Source organism: Podarcis liolepis (genome assembly GCF_965112155.1).
Source record: "Podarcis liolepis genome assembly, chromosome: 11".
Classification (NCBI taxonomy): Eukaryota; Metazoa; Chordata; class Lepidosauria; order Squamata; family Lacertidae; genus Podarcis; species Podarcis liolepis.
This window is the reverse complement of record NC_139565.1, coordinates 33,432,919-33,451,151: the sequence shown is the minus strand read 5'-3', so window position 1 is coordinate 33,451,151 and position 18,233 is coordinate 33,432,919. Positions and strand designations below refer to the sequence as shown.

The 18,233-nt window shown below is 44.2% G+C and overlaps 1 protein-coding gene across 1 annotated transcript in view; it reads right to left on the bottom strand.

Annotated features, from left to right (window-relative positions):
- Nucleotides 1-18,233, bottom strand: part of EDIL3 (EGF like repeats and discoidin domains 3) — a 247,658-nt gene that overhangs the window by 38,413 nt on the left and 191,012 nt on the right. The window contains exon 9 of the mRNA XM_083465367.1: nt 14,558-14,742. Within this exon, the coding sequence (XP_083321493.1) occupies nt 14,558-14,742 (185 nt within the window). The remainder of the gene's footprint in view (nt 1-14,557; nt 14,743-18,233) is intronic.

The window sequence follows — 18,233 nt, the reverse complement described above, 5'->3', positions numbered from 1 at the left end:
GAGCTCCCGTTGCTCGGTCCCAGCTCCTGCCAACCTAGCAGTTCGAAAGCACGTCAAAGTGCAAGTAGATAAATAGGTACCGCTCCAGCCGGAAGGTAAATGACGTTTCCATGCGCTGCTCTGGTTTGCCAGAAGTAGCTTAATCATGCTGGCCACATGACCCGGAAAGCTGTCTGCGGACAAAACACTGGCTCCCTCAGCCAGTAAAGCGAGATGAGCGCCGCAACCCCAGAGTTGTCCATGACTGGACTTAACAGTCCAGGGTCCCTTTACCCTTTACCTTTACAACAACAACAATCCTTATTACGGTCCAGAGACCCAACAAATTGTTACAAAGCTATACACAATTCATACAGCCTACCTCCAGGTTAAACAAGGAAGCAACTACTGACTCCCTATTGCTATTCAGCTTCAAAAAAGAAGAAGAAATGGTGTCCCCTGATTCATTGAAAAAAATCTGGTAACCATATGATGTCATCACAGAATTCCCCTATTGATTATTATTTTTTAATGCTATGTGCTTCTGCATATAATCTTGCCCCTTTCTAAAATTTATTTATTGTTGTATGTTTGTAAATCTACCAAAGAATAAGATAAAGGGGTTTTCTTAGAATGGTATAGGGCATATGCGCTGTGTCCCACTGGTGTAGCGGTGCTGGCAGCACTCGCCCTTGTTCTGAAAGAAAATGCTCTGCAACGAGGGTAGGGGGACAAAAATGGGGAATCAGGGAGGGTCAGTTGTGGGGAGGGGAGTGAGAAATGAACCCATTTTCATCTGAGGTATGTTGGAGGCTATGCTACCCTCAATGTTTGGAAAAGGAAAGAGAAAGTTCAAATGTTGAAGATTATGGATAGATCAAATATGCCAAGTGATATCCAGGTTTAAGAATCTCAGGAAACAAAACAATTTCATTCCAGACTAAGGAAAGGAAAGTGCTGTGAAGTTCTACTTCCTACTTCCTTTGCTTCTATCAAAGCAAATGTACACCTTAGTCCTTCATTAGGACAAAGAGTCATGTGGTCTAGAAACAAATTCTTTGCTGCCCTTTTTTGTGGGAACATAGTGTCAATGCAAGCCTATAGGACAAGGTGATTAACCTTTCCCATGTTACTACCATGTTTTCTTGATGAGATTCGAAGCAACCTCTCTCTGGAGCCAATCCACCCACCCCCTCTCCCACATATTTTTCCTTCAGTGGCCATAATGACTAAGACTAGTGGTGCACAGGTCATTTGGTCAGACAAAGCAATATTTCAGCTCTTCTCTTTGCTATTTCCAGTGATAACATCTGTGATCAGTTTAAAAGACTGGAATGAAAAACAGTGGCTGCCATCATTTTCTTTGTCTATGTAAATTCATTTTTTATTATATTCCATACCACTCAAAACCAGTCCCCTAGCTATTCATAATGCAACATAGCTGATATTCTGGCTATAAACTATAAACTAATATCAGAAGTCTGTCTATAAGATAAAGTACACACTTCAATGATTACTTGGCAAAAGAGAAGTGGAATCCACTGACATTCAAAGATATATTTAAATACTGTCAAACGGGACTGACATGTACCTGTACTGCAGAAGCAGAGAGGTTTCACAAGTGGTACAATTTATAATTTATATCTTGTACTAAGCATTCTGGGAGGATAGTGAACTTTAAGTGGGGAACTAATAATGTTTGCTGCTTAAATATAATGCCTTCTCTACCCTTTTTGGTCAGACCTATAAAGTATCAAAATTTTGTAAAGGATCATCTTTAAAGAAAACATGCACATATCCAAATTAATATGCCTTGAAGTTCTCAACTTTCTATTCTTATTTCTTCCTAAATATAATCAATTATAGTTAATTATAAAGTATGCTGCTGGCCAATTTCATTTCATGCCTCTAAGGCTTGCATGTGAATTTTGTGACACCCCATTAAAATAAATGGCACTTTGCAATGCCTTTCCTTCAGCCATAGGTGAAACATCTTCAATGATTTGCTTCAGGCATCTTGGAAAGATTTATCTTCTGGAGGAGACTTTTGCTGATCTGTAAGTGTCTTAACTGACTTGGGGGGGGCAGGAATTGCCCACAAATTATTATGATTGTGAATATGTTATTTTAAAAACAACAACACAATATTGATAATAATAAACTGCACTCATATGGGGAAATTTTTAAGTCGTTTTGTTCCTGTTCAAGGATAGTTGACATCCGTCTGACTTGGGAGACAATGGAGGGGTAAGCCTTTGTCTTCTGACTAATAGCTCTACTCAATTCCAGCCTGAATGCCAACACAAAACACTGAAACCGAGCACAGGGAGCTGCTTTATATTGAGTCAAGCCATCTGAGTTCGTTTAGCTCACCAACTTGAATAAAATATGGGGGGGGAGGTTTAAGCCCTGCCCCACATAATCGATCACAAGACATGGCACATGGACACCATTTGAATGGCAATTGAATGGGGGGGGCGGGTTGGCCCTCTCAAATATTTTATGGCGGGGGGCTGAAGGGACCTTGGCCCCTAGGAGTTGTCTCCTATGTGACTCACTATTGTCTGGATTAATTGACAGTGGCTTTCTAAGGTTTTAGACAGGAGTCTCTCCCAATCTGACCTAGAGGTTCCTGGGACCTTCTACATGTAAAGTGTAGGCTCTCCAATATGAATACCTGTCAGGAGTCCATGTTCCCATCTTCCTACAGAAGATACTGAACCTTCGCCCCTTACGTCTCTTGTTTTGCTTCCTGTCCAGCAGCCCTCCTTTTTGCCAACTCTACGGACTTATTGGATCAGCTCCAACCTCTTCCTGTTCTGAAAGCCTGTCTCTGTGTCTGTTTGCACCTGTTTGAGCGTCCTGAGAGCTTTGGCTTTGTTCCAGCCCATTTTAAGTTGTTCGCTTGACAACCAGCCGTTCAAGGTCAGAGGGAGTTGGCATAGGCAGCTGTAGCCACTGCCCAGCCTGCGTCAAATCTAAACCTTTCTGTTTCTGCCCATATTCTGCAACTGGCTGTAAAGTTCCACTTGGAACTGGCTCATTCCTGACAATATCATAAAAAGGACTTCAGCACCTGAAATTTATATAAGCCTCCTTGAGAAGAATTTTATAGCAACATAGGGATAATCCAGCAACAGGCTGGCATGACCAAAAATGACATTTCCCCTTAATCAGCAATGCCCCTCTGCTACAGCAAAGCAACAGGGAAGCTATGAGTAGAGTCCTCAACTACTTCACTTTTGGGTCCTGATGGGAAAGTCTCAATAAAGACTGGAGAAATTCTAATGTCTGCATAAGCAGGACAAATGCTCAATTAACAGGCAATCTGGAGGAGCCCCTAAAGTTTAAGCTTTTTTTCAGGCTTAGCTAAGAATGGAAACACAAATTAGTACGCCAGATTATTGTTTATCAATTCCCTATCACAAAAACTAGGCACCTTAATTATTTCTGAATGTCATACATTTTGCAGTGGAGATTTATTATTATTATTATTAGCAACATACCATCTTTTTATAGCTACTTATCATGCCATTAAATGAAAATGGAACCTAAGGAGGCAAAACCAAACAAACACACCCACCCTAAAATGTCCCTACCACTTACCCCTGTTTATTTCACGGACTCCTGATTGTAAAATAAACTTCTAGAAAACTTTTTCGGCCCTGCCTTGTTAATAATGTCCTGATAGGTGGCTGGCCAGAATAAATTCAATTACTTTCCAGAGGTTTATAGCCTAAATGCTGCATTTTAAAAAAGTTTCTAAAAATTGAAATAAAATAAACTGAAATGGAATGCCTAAATTCTATTGTAGCCATAAACATTTTCATAAAATGAATGGTGAATGGAAGCTTTGCAAAGTTAAAAGCAATTTTCAAAAGGGCAATGCCACAGTGTACACTTTAACAACACTATTAATATGAATAATGGATTCAGCCTGAAATCATATGCAGGGCAAAGTGGGTGAGGCGATGACCTCCAGAAACTGTGTCAAGTGCATTGCTCAGGTAATGCCCTTGGATGCTGTGGAGTCCATTTTATCACTAATCAGCATAATTAATGGGAATTAATTCTACGTAAAGAAGGCAAAGTTTAATGTTTTTTCCAGCATGACAAGTAGAGACAAAGACAAAGTCAGAGAGTAGGCTGTATGCCAGGGGACAAAATGACTATTTCAATTGGTACTTTATGTTTTCAATTTTTAAAAAGCTTTTACAGATTGAATCATCTGCTTTGGTCATGTGAGTTTCTCCATTACGCTTCTGAAATTTGCAAGGCAAGTTACTGCAATCAGGAAATAAAAGCACATTTTTTTTTACCAACGTTTGAGAAGAAGAGATATATCAAATTGAGTCGCAAGTACTTTCAAGAACTGATGTATAGCATGTCTGGATTGGACTCTCAAGTATATCTTTGTATTTTTAATCACTCACTAAGATTGTGAAGCCTATGGTTGGTTGATGAGGTACTTTTGGGAAATCAATAAATTAGGAATTCATGTGAGACCTTTATGTATTTTCCTCACCCCACCCCACTTATGTTTAGGCAGTCAGCAATGACAGTGAGTGTCTTTACAACTGTGGCACCCTGACTTTGGAATGCTCATATGTACCTATGAATACTTTCCTGAGGCAGCACACTTGGTGCCTTATTTTTAGCAAATGTGTGGAAATATTTGTACTTGTCCACCTTCTTCTTTTTAGACAATGCTAGTCTGATACTGCCTTTGGTTGAGCTCAAAAAGTTTACCTGCAATTTTATTCACCAATATACTGTCTTTTAAATTTATATTATGGAGATTATTTTAATATTATTTTCATGCTGCTCGCGTGAGTGTTGGGAGGACCGCTCCCTTTCTGCCAACTCCATCTGGCCTAGGGGGCGGGGCCTGCATTCATCGCCACAGCATAAGAGGCTTGGGAGAGACCTCCGGGACACGACTGCTGGTGCTGCTGCTCGCGTGAGTGTTGGGAGGACCGCTCCCTTTCTGCCAACTCCATCTGGCCTAGGGGGCGGGGCCTGCATTCATCGCCACAGCATAAGAGGCTTGGGAGAGGCCTCCGGGACACGACTGCTGGTGCTGCTGCTCGCGTGAGTGTTGGGAGGACCGCTCCCTTTCTGCCAACTCCATCTGGCCTAGGGGGCGGGGCCTGCATTCATCGCCACAGCATAAGAGGCTTGGGAGAGACCTCCGGGACACGACTGCTGGTGCTGCTGCTCGCGTGAGTGTTGGGAGGACCGCTCCCTTTCTGCCAACTCCATCTGGCCTAGGGGGCGGGGCCTGCATTCATCGCCACAGCATAAGAGGCTTGGGAGAGGCCTCCGGGACACGACTGCTGGTGCTGCTGCTCGCGTGAGTGTTGGGAGGACCGCTCCCTTTCTGCCAACTCCATCTGGCCTAGGGGGCGGGGCCTGCATTCATCGCCACAGCATAAGAGGCTTGGGAGAGACCTCCGGGACACGACTGCTGGTGCTGCTGCTCGCGTGAGTGTTGGGAGGACCGCTCCCTTTCTGCCAACTCCATCTGGCCTAGGGGGCGGGGCCTGCATTCATCGCCACAGCATGAGAGGCCTGGGAGAGGCCTCCGGGACACGACTGCTGTTGCTGCTTTGTGAGTGCTGGGAAGACCGCTCCCACTCCTGCCAACTCTATCCGGCCTAGGGGGGCGGGGCCTGCACTACCATCACAGTTTAGAGGACAGAGCAGCTACCGGCAGCAATGGACAAAATAGTTTTAAACGTTTTAATTGCTTTTAATTTGCAGCACCTTAAATGGGGGTTGTTGTTTTTTATAATATTATATTATTTCATTATCTGCTGCAAATGTTAAAGATGTTTATATATATTTTAAGGTGTTTTAAATGTGCTTTTATTGTTTATTTTGTTGTACCACTGTGAATGGTGGTTTTTATTTATGTATTTTTGTTTGTTCCATTTTGTTTTGTTTTTGGGGTTGGGCACTGAGTGGGGCGGGGATTGGTTTTGTTTGGGCATAATTGTTTTGGTTGTTTTGCTTTCTATTTGTAAATGGAGGTTAATATGAGGCTTGGGATTGCCACCGTGGTGGGGCGAGGGAGGTATGGCGGTGGGGGCAGATGTTATAGGCGAAGGGGATCGAGATATGGATATGCTCGTACCCCTTCCAATCTGCGCCCCATCCCGAGAGACGAGGGTAGGGTGAGCAAGGATTACTCACCTCCTTCACTGGTGTTGTGCAATGCCAGGTCTATAGGCAACAAAACCGCTACCCTGCGAGATTTCTTTATCTCGCAGGGAGTTGACCTGGCTTGTGTGACGGAGACCTGGGTGCGCGAAGGGGTAACTGTCACCTTACGAGAGATGGCGCCCCCGGGTTTCTCCGTCCTCCACCAGTCACGGACTGTGGGCCGGGGGGGAGGGGTGGCAGTATTAATCCGGGAAGATTGTTCTTTCAGGGCTCTACCATCGCCATCGATCCCCGGCATTGAATGTGTTGGCCTAGTGTGGGGCTCCGAGGAGAGCTTGGCTGTCTGGCTGGTGTACCGGCCACCTAGCGCACCAGCAGCCACCCTGTCAGGCCTGCTGGAGGCGGTGGCCGGCTGGGCCTTGGAGTTCCCTAACCTATTGGTATTGGGAGACTTCAACTTCCACGCTGATGCCACTCCCTCCTCACAGGCTCTGGACCTGGTGTCTTCCATGGCGACACTAGGGCTCTCCCAGTTTGTTTCGGGCCCCACACATCAAGCAGGCCACACGCTGGATTTGATCTTTGGCGCCGGTATAGATGTGATCATGTCTCCTTCGATGAAGGTGCCATGGTCTGATCACTACGCTCTGAAAGCCAGGATTGACTTTCCACCCCCACCCTGCTTAGGTGGCGAGCCGATTTGGGCTCGCCCGCAGAGGCTGATGGACCCGGATAGATTCCGTCAAGCCTTGCGGGACCTTACTCCCCCTGGCGACTCATTGACTGAGCTTGTTGAGGGCTGGAATACCCAGCTCCTGGCAGCCATCGATGAGATCGCACCTAAGCGCCCTCTGCGACCCCGCAGAAACCGGGCTCCCTGGTTTACCGAGGAGCTTCGGAAAATGAAGCGGGACCTCAGACGGCTAGAGCGAGTATGGCGGGGTGCCCATGACGGAGCCTCAAGAACATCTTATAGGGTTTTTATGAAAACCTATGAGATGGCAGTGAAGGCTGCTAAGAAGTCTTACTTCTCGGCCTCCATTGCATCCGCTAGCTCTCGCCCGGCACAATTATTTAGTATAATTCGGTCTTTAACGTCCCTTGAAGGACAGCCAAATTTAAATAACAATCTGACACACAGCTGTGAGGCATTTGCGAGCTTTTTTGCGGAGAAGGTCCTGATGCTCCGCCATGACCTCCCTGCCAATTTGGATACAATAAAGGAACTGGAGGCCCCTCGACTGTCCTCGGGTCCAGTATTGGACCACTTTGACCGGATATCTCCAGCCGATGTGGACAGATTCCTCCAAGCTGGAAAGCCCACCACCTGTCCTCTTGACCCGTGCCCGTCATGGCTGATTAGAGCGTGTCCAGACGAGGTGCGGGGCCCCCTGGGGGATATCATCAACTTGTCCCTTGGCACCGGGATATTCCCAGGGGAATTGAAGGAGGCGGTGGTGCGTCCGCTCTTAAAGAAAACATCATTAGATCCCTCAGATCTATCCAATTACCGCCCGGTCTCGAATCTTCCATTCCTGGGTAAGGTGATTGAGAGAGCAGTTGCTGAACAGCTTGGTAGGTTTCTGGATGAAACATCTGCTCTAGACCCATTCCAGTCCGGCTTCCGCGCTGGTCATGGGACCGAGACGGCTCTGGTCGCCCTAACAGATGATCTCCGCAGGCAGCTGGATCGAGGCGGGTCAGGGCTGCTGATTCTTCTAGATCTGTCAGCAGCCTTTGACATGGTCGATCACGAACTCCTGGACCACCGCCTTGCCGACGTGGGGATCCAGGGCACAGTCCTTCAATGGCTGCGCTCGTTTCTCTCTGGTCGGGGACAGAGGGTGGCGCTTGGGGGGGAATTGTCATCACGCCACTCCTTGGTGTGTGGAGTGCCTCAGGGTGCAATTCTCTCCCCGATGCTTTTTAACATCTTTATGCGCCCCCTCGCCCAGCTTGTCCGGAGTTTTGGGCTGGGTTGCCATCAGTATGCTGATGACACCCAACTCTATCTGTTGATGGATGGCCATCCTGACTCGGCCCCAGACACGCTGACCAGATGTCTGGAAGCGGTGGCTGGATGGTTACGTGGGAGCCGGTTGAAGTTAAATCCTTCGAAGACAGAGGTCCTCTGGCTGGGGCGGGACGATATGGGATCGAGGGGGCAACTCCCATCTCTTGCGGGGGTGCAATTAGTGCCAGCACCGTCCGTTAAGAGTTTGGGTGTAATCTTCGATACCTCCCTCTCTATGGAGTCGCAGATTACAGCTATAACAAAGGCGGCATTTTTTCATCTCCGCCAAGCTAAGCAGTTGGCCCCTTATCTCTCTCGTCCTGACCTAGCCACTGTGATCCATGCGACGGTCACCTCCAGACTGGATTATTGTAACTCGCTCTACGTGGGGCTGCCCTTGAGACTGACCCGGAAACTCCAGCGGGTGCAGAATGCCGCGGCGAGACTCCTTATGGGGTCTTCGCTGCGAGAGCACATTCATCCGGTATTATACCAGCTGCACTGGCTCCCGGTGGAGTACAGGATCAGGTTTAAGGTGCTGGTTTTAACCTTTAAAGCCCTATATGGCCTAGGACCCTCGTACCTACGGGACCGCCTCTCCTGGTATGCCCCACAGAGAAACCTACGGTCTGCAAATAATAACATCCTCAAGGTCCCAGGCCTCAGAGAGGTTAGGCTGGCCTCAACTAGAGCCAGGGCCTTCTCGGCTGCGGCTCCAAACTGGTGGAATGCTCTGTCACAAGAGACTAGGGCCCTGCGGGACCTGACATCTTTCCGCAGGGCCTGCAAGACAGAGTTGTTCCGCCAGGCTTTTGGTCAGGGCGCAGCCTGACTCCCTCCTCTGGCAACCTGCACAGAATTTTGTTTAATCGGTTGCCATCAATTTGATTTTAACTAATTTTTATAATGAAATATTTTTAGAATGTGTTATTATTTGATTGTTTATTTGATTGTTGTTAGCCGCCCTGAGCCCGGCTTTGGCTGGGGAGGGCGGGATATAAATAAAAATTATTATTATTATTATTATTATTATTATTATTTCAAATTGCCGTGAGAACTTGTTCAGTTATAACCTGGGATTCTGAGGGGACATGCAGACATGAAAAGGATTATGCTATCAATCCGCTTCTTTATATTTATCTTTATCATCTTTATCTTTATCCCATATTGATGGCCTTTCAGCTGATTCAGCAGCAGGAGACTCTTTCAGGTGGTTTGCAATTCAGCAGAACCACCTGCTCCACCGACCAGATGTTGAAGAGAAAAACAACTACCAGACTTTTAGAAGACATCTGAAGGCAGCCCTGTTTAGGAAAGTTTTTAATGTTTAACAGACTATTATATTTTAATATTTTGTTGGAAGCTGCCCAGAGTGGTTGGGGAAACCCAGCCAGATGGGCAGGTTGTTGTTGTTGTTATTATTATTATTATCATCCCATAAAAATTGAGATGTCTGGGAATAATCTTGGATGCATATTTCCAGCATATGCACACAGGGGCTGCAGAGGGCAGGGGAAGAAACTGGAAGTACAGTTGTGAAAGTAGATTTTTGTTACAGAAGTACGCAGACATCAGTGGGTGTCATCCATAAACGCTGAGATGGAATGTATTCAGAAATGCAAAGCACAGGTACAATGCAACTAGTATCATATTAATGGCAAAAGTATAATTCCTTCAGTCCTTTCATTTGGTCCATTTCACACTTCCTTGTGACAGGACGTATTTGCCTTCTGTAGTGTTTGTCGTAGGCACACATTTGCTGTAGCTGTTACCTCCACCTTCTGATATTAAAATTACATTGCCAAATAATTTTTTGCCCTCATTATCCTAGGCGCTCTCTCTCTCTCTCTCTCTCTCTCTCTCTCTCTCTCTCTCTGTGTGTGTGTGTGTGTGTGTCTCAAATGGGAATAATTTCTCTTCAGAAACCATAACTTGCCTCACAGGGTTTTTGTATAGTTTGAAGAGGGGGTGGGGGGAAACACGCATTACTCTTCTCAGACTGACAGAAAATCTGCCAGCAGCCACCTGGATGCAGAATGAATCAATTTGTATACTCAATCAGGTACAACAGGAGAAAGCGTTTGGAACATAACATAAATTGTTAGAGAAAATAATAAGGGCTGTCATTGCCTCGCCTCCTCACTTCCCTAATTCCCTGCCCATCTGCATACAACCACAGATTCATTGTCGCCAGCAGTGGAATAATGTACCTCAAAGTAATACCACATTGTCCCCGAATGAATTTCGTTTTTTGAGATCAGCAGGAGACAGAAAAGCGGCCTGTCTGCATGCATTTCCTACTTTCTCATTTGCCATCCAATTTCTCTCTCTCTCTCTCTCTCTGTGTGTGTGTGTGTGTGTGTGAGAGAGAGAGAGAGAGAGAGAGAGTCTGTGTCAGGCAAAGGGAGGAGCTGTATCCCTTGGCTCCTACCTTAGTCTGGAAATAGATGCTGCTCTTCTTCCCCTCCCACCCCAGAAAGGATTTTGGATTGGCACGAATCCTTCCCCCAGACTCTGAAGAGGTTTGCAGGGGTTCTTTATAGAATGCAATAAAAACAAAGAGATCTTTAATTTTTAACAAGAGATCCTAGGGGCAAGAAACTTTTTTTTAAAAGGCCTCTTGGAAATTCACCAGCATTTTCGTATGAATTTCTCTTAATATATACATATTTGCATGCAGTTTTGCCTAACATACACATTTCTGCAAAGCACTTTCCCTTTAAAGAATCCATTAATAATAATAATAATAATAATAATAATAATAATAATAATTTATTTCTACCCTGCGGCTTTCAACAGAACATTAAAAACAGAATTTAACTTAAAACATTAAAAAGTTCCCTAAACAGGACTGCCTTCAGATGTCTTCTAAAAGTCAGGTAGTGGTTTATTTCTTTGATATCTGATGGGAGAGCGTTCCACCGGGCAGGCACCACTACCGAGAAGGCCCTCTGCCTAGTTCCCTGTAGCCTCACTTCTCGCAGGGAGGGAACTGGCAGAAGGCCCTTGGAGGCTGAATGATGAGGGTGGAGACGCTCCTTCGGGTATTCTCGGCTGAGGCCGTTTAGTGCTTCAAAGTGCTTTCAACACTTTGAAATGTACTTGGAAACACAGTGGGAGAAATAACATCTCTGTATGTTATTTCACTAAGATATGAAATTATACACACACTATACACTAATGTGTGCATTTTTGTGCACGTTACTTGCCTGTAGAACTGCAAGTACAGAATTTCGAATTATGGTTATGTTTTGGTTCACAAATTAGGTAATTAAAAGTGAACTGAATCAAATTTCCTTCCCATCTCTACCTCTAAAAAGCTTTTCAGGTGTGCGTGCTAGTGGGGCACCTTCTTATGTTAGCCTAGATCAGGGGTCGGCAACGTTTTTTGAGGCCGGTCTGGTCCACTCCCTGACAGACCTCTCGATGCGCGCGCCCATGTGTTGGGTCGGAAGAGCACCGGAAATAGTGTGTGTGCATGTGCACGGGGGCTCCTCTGTCCTGGAAGTGCACCAGAAATAGCGTGTACACATGCATACTGGCACTCCTCCAGATCCCCCCAGTGAGAGAAAAAATGGCGCCACGAAAAAAAAGCACGGAATCCCCATGGCAATCCACAGAAAGGCCGTGGGCCGGAACTGGCCCATGGGCCTTAGGTCGCCGACCTCTGGCCTAGATCTCCTATGTGGACATTTTTATTGATGGGGCAAAAACCAGCTGGTTTGTTTTTCTGTCTCTTCTGTCTCTATACCACAAGTGGAAAGGCTCAGTTCTGGGAACATAATGCAGCCCATCAGCCCTCTATCTGGATTCCTCGCCTCAGGCCACACCTCTCACTGCCTGCTTTACACTCTGACTGTTATTACCCAGCTGAAATATATACTGGAACTCTGATAATGCACCCTGCTTGTCTAGAGAGTGGTATGCTAGTGTGTGTAGAAACTAGCCTACAGGACAAATATAATTTTTGCACCCCTTGTTTCACACACTTTTGCTTCTGGCTTTACCCACCACTGCAATGTGCCCCACTGAAGCTTTCTCGGAAAGGAATGTGCCCCTCAGCTGAAAAGGGATCCTTGACCTGCTCTATCAAGTGCCTTCCCAAATAGCAGAAGTTTTATAAAGCAGAGTGAGATGTCCACAATGTGGGCACCTCCTGGTGATTTGAGGGCTGGCTTGGTGACCCTGACTTCTTCCCAGTCATAGTGCCTTATTGCTTTCCTCACTGGCTTGCTTATATAGTTGAGCTAGCAGCATGTTCCATGTAGCAGATGCATATTCCTCTTTGCTATGGCTTGGGATATCACAGTGCATTAATGACTTGACTAAATATACCCATCTTAAATTACCAAGATAATAAATAGACATGGAAGTTCTACAGGTTCTGTCTGTCCCCTTCCCCCTCCATGTGTGAGTTCAGAGCAAATATGTTTATTGCTCTGTTGAATTGCTTAGCAACAGCAGGTAAAGAAATTGAAGAAGGAAAAGCTAATAAGTTATAATTTATATGTGAAAAGATTGCAGGAGGCTAGTAGCACACTTCTGGCGCAGTTAAGGGTTCATGCTGAGAATTCCATTCTCCCCTGGCAGTGGTTTCAAAACAATGCAATCTACAATGTTTCTAATATGTAAATTGAGCAGTGACTGGTCAAATAGTCTTCTGCTTGGTGATTTGTTGCTCTTTTGCATATTAGCCTTCCAAGGAACTTTTGTAAATCACCCCAGTGCTGAAAACAAGCAATGTGTACAGCTTCTTAAAGAATTTATAGTGCAGAATCAATCTTACTAGAGCCAAATACGTTAAAAGGAAGGCAAATTTTGGAATAGTAGCCCAATGCATTTTTTGCAGCCACCCGTCCCCCTCAAAAAAAAACAATAACAAAAAACCTCCTCCACCAAAACCCGAAACACCAGGAGATGGGAGAAATAATGCTTTTTTCAGAATTCATTAATCAAATTCAAACGTTCATTTGCTTTGACAAATAATCAATTGCAATTCTATGGCTCTGGAGAATTTCCAACTGAATGATTTAATATGGTTCAGTGAATCTGATTTTGTAAATTTGATCCAAAAATATTTAATTAAAATCAGCCACTTTTCTTCCATTGCTGTAGCACAGACACGACACAGCCAACCAATCACATATAAAACCTTTCCAGCTGGGATTTAAGATTGTCTGTTCAAAGATTCAGTTCACTTGAAAGATTCTTCTAACAGCATGAACTATAATGAAGTTAGGCATAAGTACCTGGATTTAAAAAGATTTGTTCCCACTAGTACCTCAGCTTGGGTTGCGTATATGTGGATGTTCAAAGAATTATTGTGTAGAATCCGTATCAGCAATTTATGTCATTTAAACCCTCTGAGACAAATTTGAAACTTGGAGTTTAATGTTCAAATGCGTAAAAGCACTGGTCATGTCTTTATGACAGAAGTTCACATGGTCTTGTATCTAAAGGGATTCTGTGATTTTGATAAAAGGAATTCAATTTGGGCTCATGCTTCTTGATATTCCATCCATTAAACTGTATTTCAGCAATTTCTGGATTGATCCTATCACTCTGTGGGAAGAGTCAACAGACACATCATAACATGGTTTTCTAGGTGTCCCGTCTGTTATATTTCCACTTGCCCATTTGCATCTATTGAACCACAATCAATCAAATCAAAAATATGATGAGTTAAAGGACCACACACCATAGCTGTCAAGTGTCCCTTATTTGAAGGGACAGTCCCTTATTCCAGCACCATGTCCTGCTGCTGTCCCTTATTGATGGATGTCCCTTAAATGATGTCCCTTAAATTTCAAAGGAAGCAGCTCCTCTCCCTCCCTCCCTCCCGGCCAGGGAGGAGGGAGGCTCCAACTGTGTTGCTTGGCTGTGGCTGTATTGCTCACCCAATAAGAAGTCTAAGAATGACTGTGGGGTGGAGCTTGCTTGCCTTGTGTGTGGTTAGTTAATGCAAGCTGAGGGGTTTTTTGAATGCTGGACGCCATTTTGTTGCACGTGCTGCTGCAAACTTTGCAGTGCAAAGCCAGGCTGGGGAGCCATCTTAAGTTGAGGCTGCATAGGCCTTGTGGTGCATGTGATTCAGATTCTATTCAGTTGAACCTCTGGTTACAAAGTTGGTTGGACAGTGTTCTCGAAGCTACCAGCACGAGTTTGACCAGACCAGGTGAGGCTGCAGGTCCCTTATTTTGGCTGCTGGTCCCTTATTTTCAAGGCTACTGGTCCCTTATTTTCAAATCTGTAAGTTGATAGCTATGCCACACACTCAGATATGCCTTTGCAGTCTTATTCACTCAGTACAGCCAACCCATTCATACATTATAGCATTTGTCCTTCTATAAAAATATTATTTAGAAAAATGGATCCCAATAATTACTACAAATTATTTACCTGCAGCCACTGCGACTGGTCACTATGCCCCGATGTCCAGGCATTCACTTTGCCTTGTTTGTCCAGACGAGCTTTTCTAGGTTCCCATGTAAACATATCCATATTGAGTGTTCTGAAGACACTGGAAGCAGTAATCTGATAATCCTGTATATGTCCTGATTTCATCCCCAGAGGTTCAGAGCAACCTACAGAATTTAAATAAGTTATTTGAGGATATCTATTTAGGCAGTCTATAAATCCAGATGTTGCTTCTCTTATACATATTTATTCAAAGTGTACAAATCTTACTGTCAGCAATTTGGAAACCTTAACAATCATTTAAAACTGTAGTTCAACAATGCATGGGTAAATACTACTTAAGAGCATTTGAAAGCGCATTTGAAAACTTTTTGTTTTTTTTACATACACATTATAAAATGGTAAAGTGGTTGTATGTTTAGCTTTTTGCTTTAGGCAGAATTTGGTGGCATTCCAAGGCATCCCTGGAAATGACTGGATATGAAGAATTAATTTCAGATTGTATAAATAGCAAACAGCTTGTCTAAACCACTTAGCCAAGGCAATTCTGTATTGTCAGCCAGTAGTCATAGTTCATACTGCAGTGCTATATTAAATTTTCCATTAATTTGTTAGTTGATGAACAGTATTAGTATCCATCAGCAAATGATTTAACTGATTTACAGCCTCCCCATTCTAATGTCAAAATCTGGAAAATAAAGCAAGTTATATTTATCTACTATGGGTATTCATCTGTCACCACGATACTCTTTTGTCATGCTACCTACCCATTAAGGAAAAGTTATTTTCCAGTGTACTGTACTTATACCTCTGCATTCTTTCATAAATCCCATGTCTCTATTTTCTTCAAAGCACCTAAACTTTTGTTCAGGTATATTTAGTTAGAAATGGCATTTTACAGCAGGATTGTGCAGATTATAGATATTATACCAAAAGAAAGAAAGTCAGAGGGAGTCATCTGTTAAAGCAGTCTTGCCAACTCACTATCATGTCTCCCTCTGCAAGCAGATGTTCTTTGAAGCTTTTTGCATCTTGATCTGACCTTGACCTGACCACTAGTTGGAGACCTCTAGCGGAATGATAGCACAGTGTAATCATCACTATAGAAGTGACTTATTTTGATGCCTTTATAAAACACTCTAATGGAACCCAAGGATTTGTTGCTCCAGTTTTTATCTCTTGATGGCTTTTTTAAAAAAGACTTGAAATTCAGAGTCTTGCATTATGCATCAGCCAAACATGGTTGTGCGCACCGTCCTGGTTCTTACTGCACAGCCATAATTAGTTGGGGCCAGAAGTGGTGGGATTTTATGGTGAAATTGTTTTCATTCTTGTATGCTCTGTTTTATATGTCTTTTATGTAACCTAAGTAACGTGATATCTGACAACTGACAAATGAAAATGATAAAATATGAACAAACAAATATACGTATGCAATTCTAAACAGGAAGCTGTTTTTAATACATACTAGATTATGTCTCAGCATCTTAAAAAGCAGAGACATCACCTTGCCAACAAAGGTCCGTATAGTTAAAGCTATGGTTTTCCCAGTAGTGATGTATGGAAGTGAGAGCTGGACCATAAAGAAGGCTGATCGCCAAAGAATTGACACTTTTGAATTATGGTGCTGGAGGAGACTCTTGAGAGTCCCATGGACTGCAAGAAGAACAAACCTATCCATTCTTAAAGAAATCAGCCCTGAGTGCTCACTAGAAGGACAGATTGTGAAGCTGAGGCTCCAATATTTTGGCCACCTCATGAGAAGAGAAGACTCCCTGGAAAAGACCCTGATGTTAGGAAAGATTGAGGGCACAAGGAGAAGGGGACGACAGAGGACGAGATGGTTGGACAGTGTTCTCGAAGCTACCAGCATGAGTTTGACCAAACTGTGGGAGGCAGTGGAATACAGGAGTGCCTGGCGTGCTCTGGTCCATGGGGTCACGAAGAGTCGGACACGACTAAACAACAGCAGCAGCAGCAACAACAACAACAACAACAACAGATTATGTGTTTATGTATTGTATTATAGTTTTTGCTATGGTGATAATAAAATTAACTGCAACTGTTACTTATTTCAAATATTTATATTCTGCCCATCACCTGAAGATCCAAGAGCTGAAACACATACTGATTAACAGGACTAACTATAAACATTACACTGTTGTAGTTTATGCTCTGGAAATTTGAAGCAAGCAGAACTGAATCAAAATTATTTTCATGCATCAGATTAGTTGATAGAACCTTGCACGGGAAATGGGCATACCAGTCAAGGAAGCTGGCAGCAGTCAGTAATAGGTCAGAATGGTTAAACTGATACTTTCCAATCCCTATCCATTCTCTTTAAATTATTGGTTAATTGAAAGATTTTTAAACTGGGTAGACAATTTTGATAAGCCAGGGATGGGAAATCTGCAGTCCTACAAGGTTGGACTCTAGCTGGTCTCAGTTCCAGCCAGCATGGGAAATCATCAAGGATTATGGGAGTTGTACTCCAGCATCATCTGAAGGTTGACAGGTAGACCATCAATTACTTGTTGATCTAAGTAAGTATAAGGCCTATTCCTGTGGATTATCAGCCACCATTTCTTGCAATCTCTGTTTGAATGTTAAGCCACACTCAGTTCTTTGGTTCCTTATCAATGATCCTTGGGCTTGTCAAAACTCTGACTTACTTGTCAAAATTCTGATTTGATTTATTGCTGGGAAATTGGATCCACACTTAAAGAGGGCATGTATTGTGGTGAGACCTAGACAACCAACACCCTGTGGGTACAGCTGGTAAGCCACAACACCCGATTGGTAGATCCCTCAAAGCTGGGTACAATCTGGCCAATGGGACGCAGTTCAAACAGTTTGAGGGACCTATTTATAGCCATGCACGTGACCTAGAGCTTCCTCTTTCAGCGCATGCATTCGGAACACCCGTCCACCTCTCCCTACTTTTAGTGCTTGTTGCTCTTGACCTTGCTATGCCGTTGTGTGTCGTCTGTCATTGGGACAGGGGCACAGCAGGAATTTTCCCCACTTGGTTGATTGGCTGTTGCCATTTGGCTTTCACCTGCCATGTAGCAAATTGCCACAACTTGTAAGGTTGCAGATAGGCTCTGGTTCAGGTGATAGGGATGGGAGAACCCTCTCACTATCCCTATGTATAGGGTATTCCGTTAAAGGAATCCAGGGACTCGTTGGTTTGGTCAACCCCTGTGAGGGGGTTATGCCCATGCCTGAGTCCAGGGGGACATTTGGGTTGTGGAGTTAGCCCATTCCTGGCTTTCCGCTTATCCAGGTGTTCAGCCTTGGTTGACCTAGGCTGGAACCCTGGGTCAGCCCTACCTGCATGGCAGGGAGCTAGTTGAACCAGAGCCTAGGCAACCAGTCACTTTCTTTAATCATTAAAGTTGTGGCCTAAATTTTGCCAAAAATCAAACCAAAAATTTGAGTCAATTTAGGGGGGAGGTTTCTGGGTCTGAACACGCAAATGAGTCACTTGCTTGGAAGGCTCTGTACATATCACCACTTATTCTGGCTTTAGTGCCCTCCCACCTCTGGCTTTTGAAACTGTGCGCATACGATGTTACCCACAATGCTGAGCTATCTTGTAGTTTATTGAGACATTCTACTGTTTGATTGCTCTCCCCTCAAACTAGCTTCAATCTTC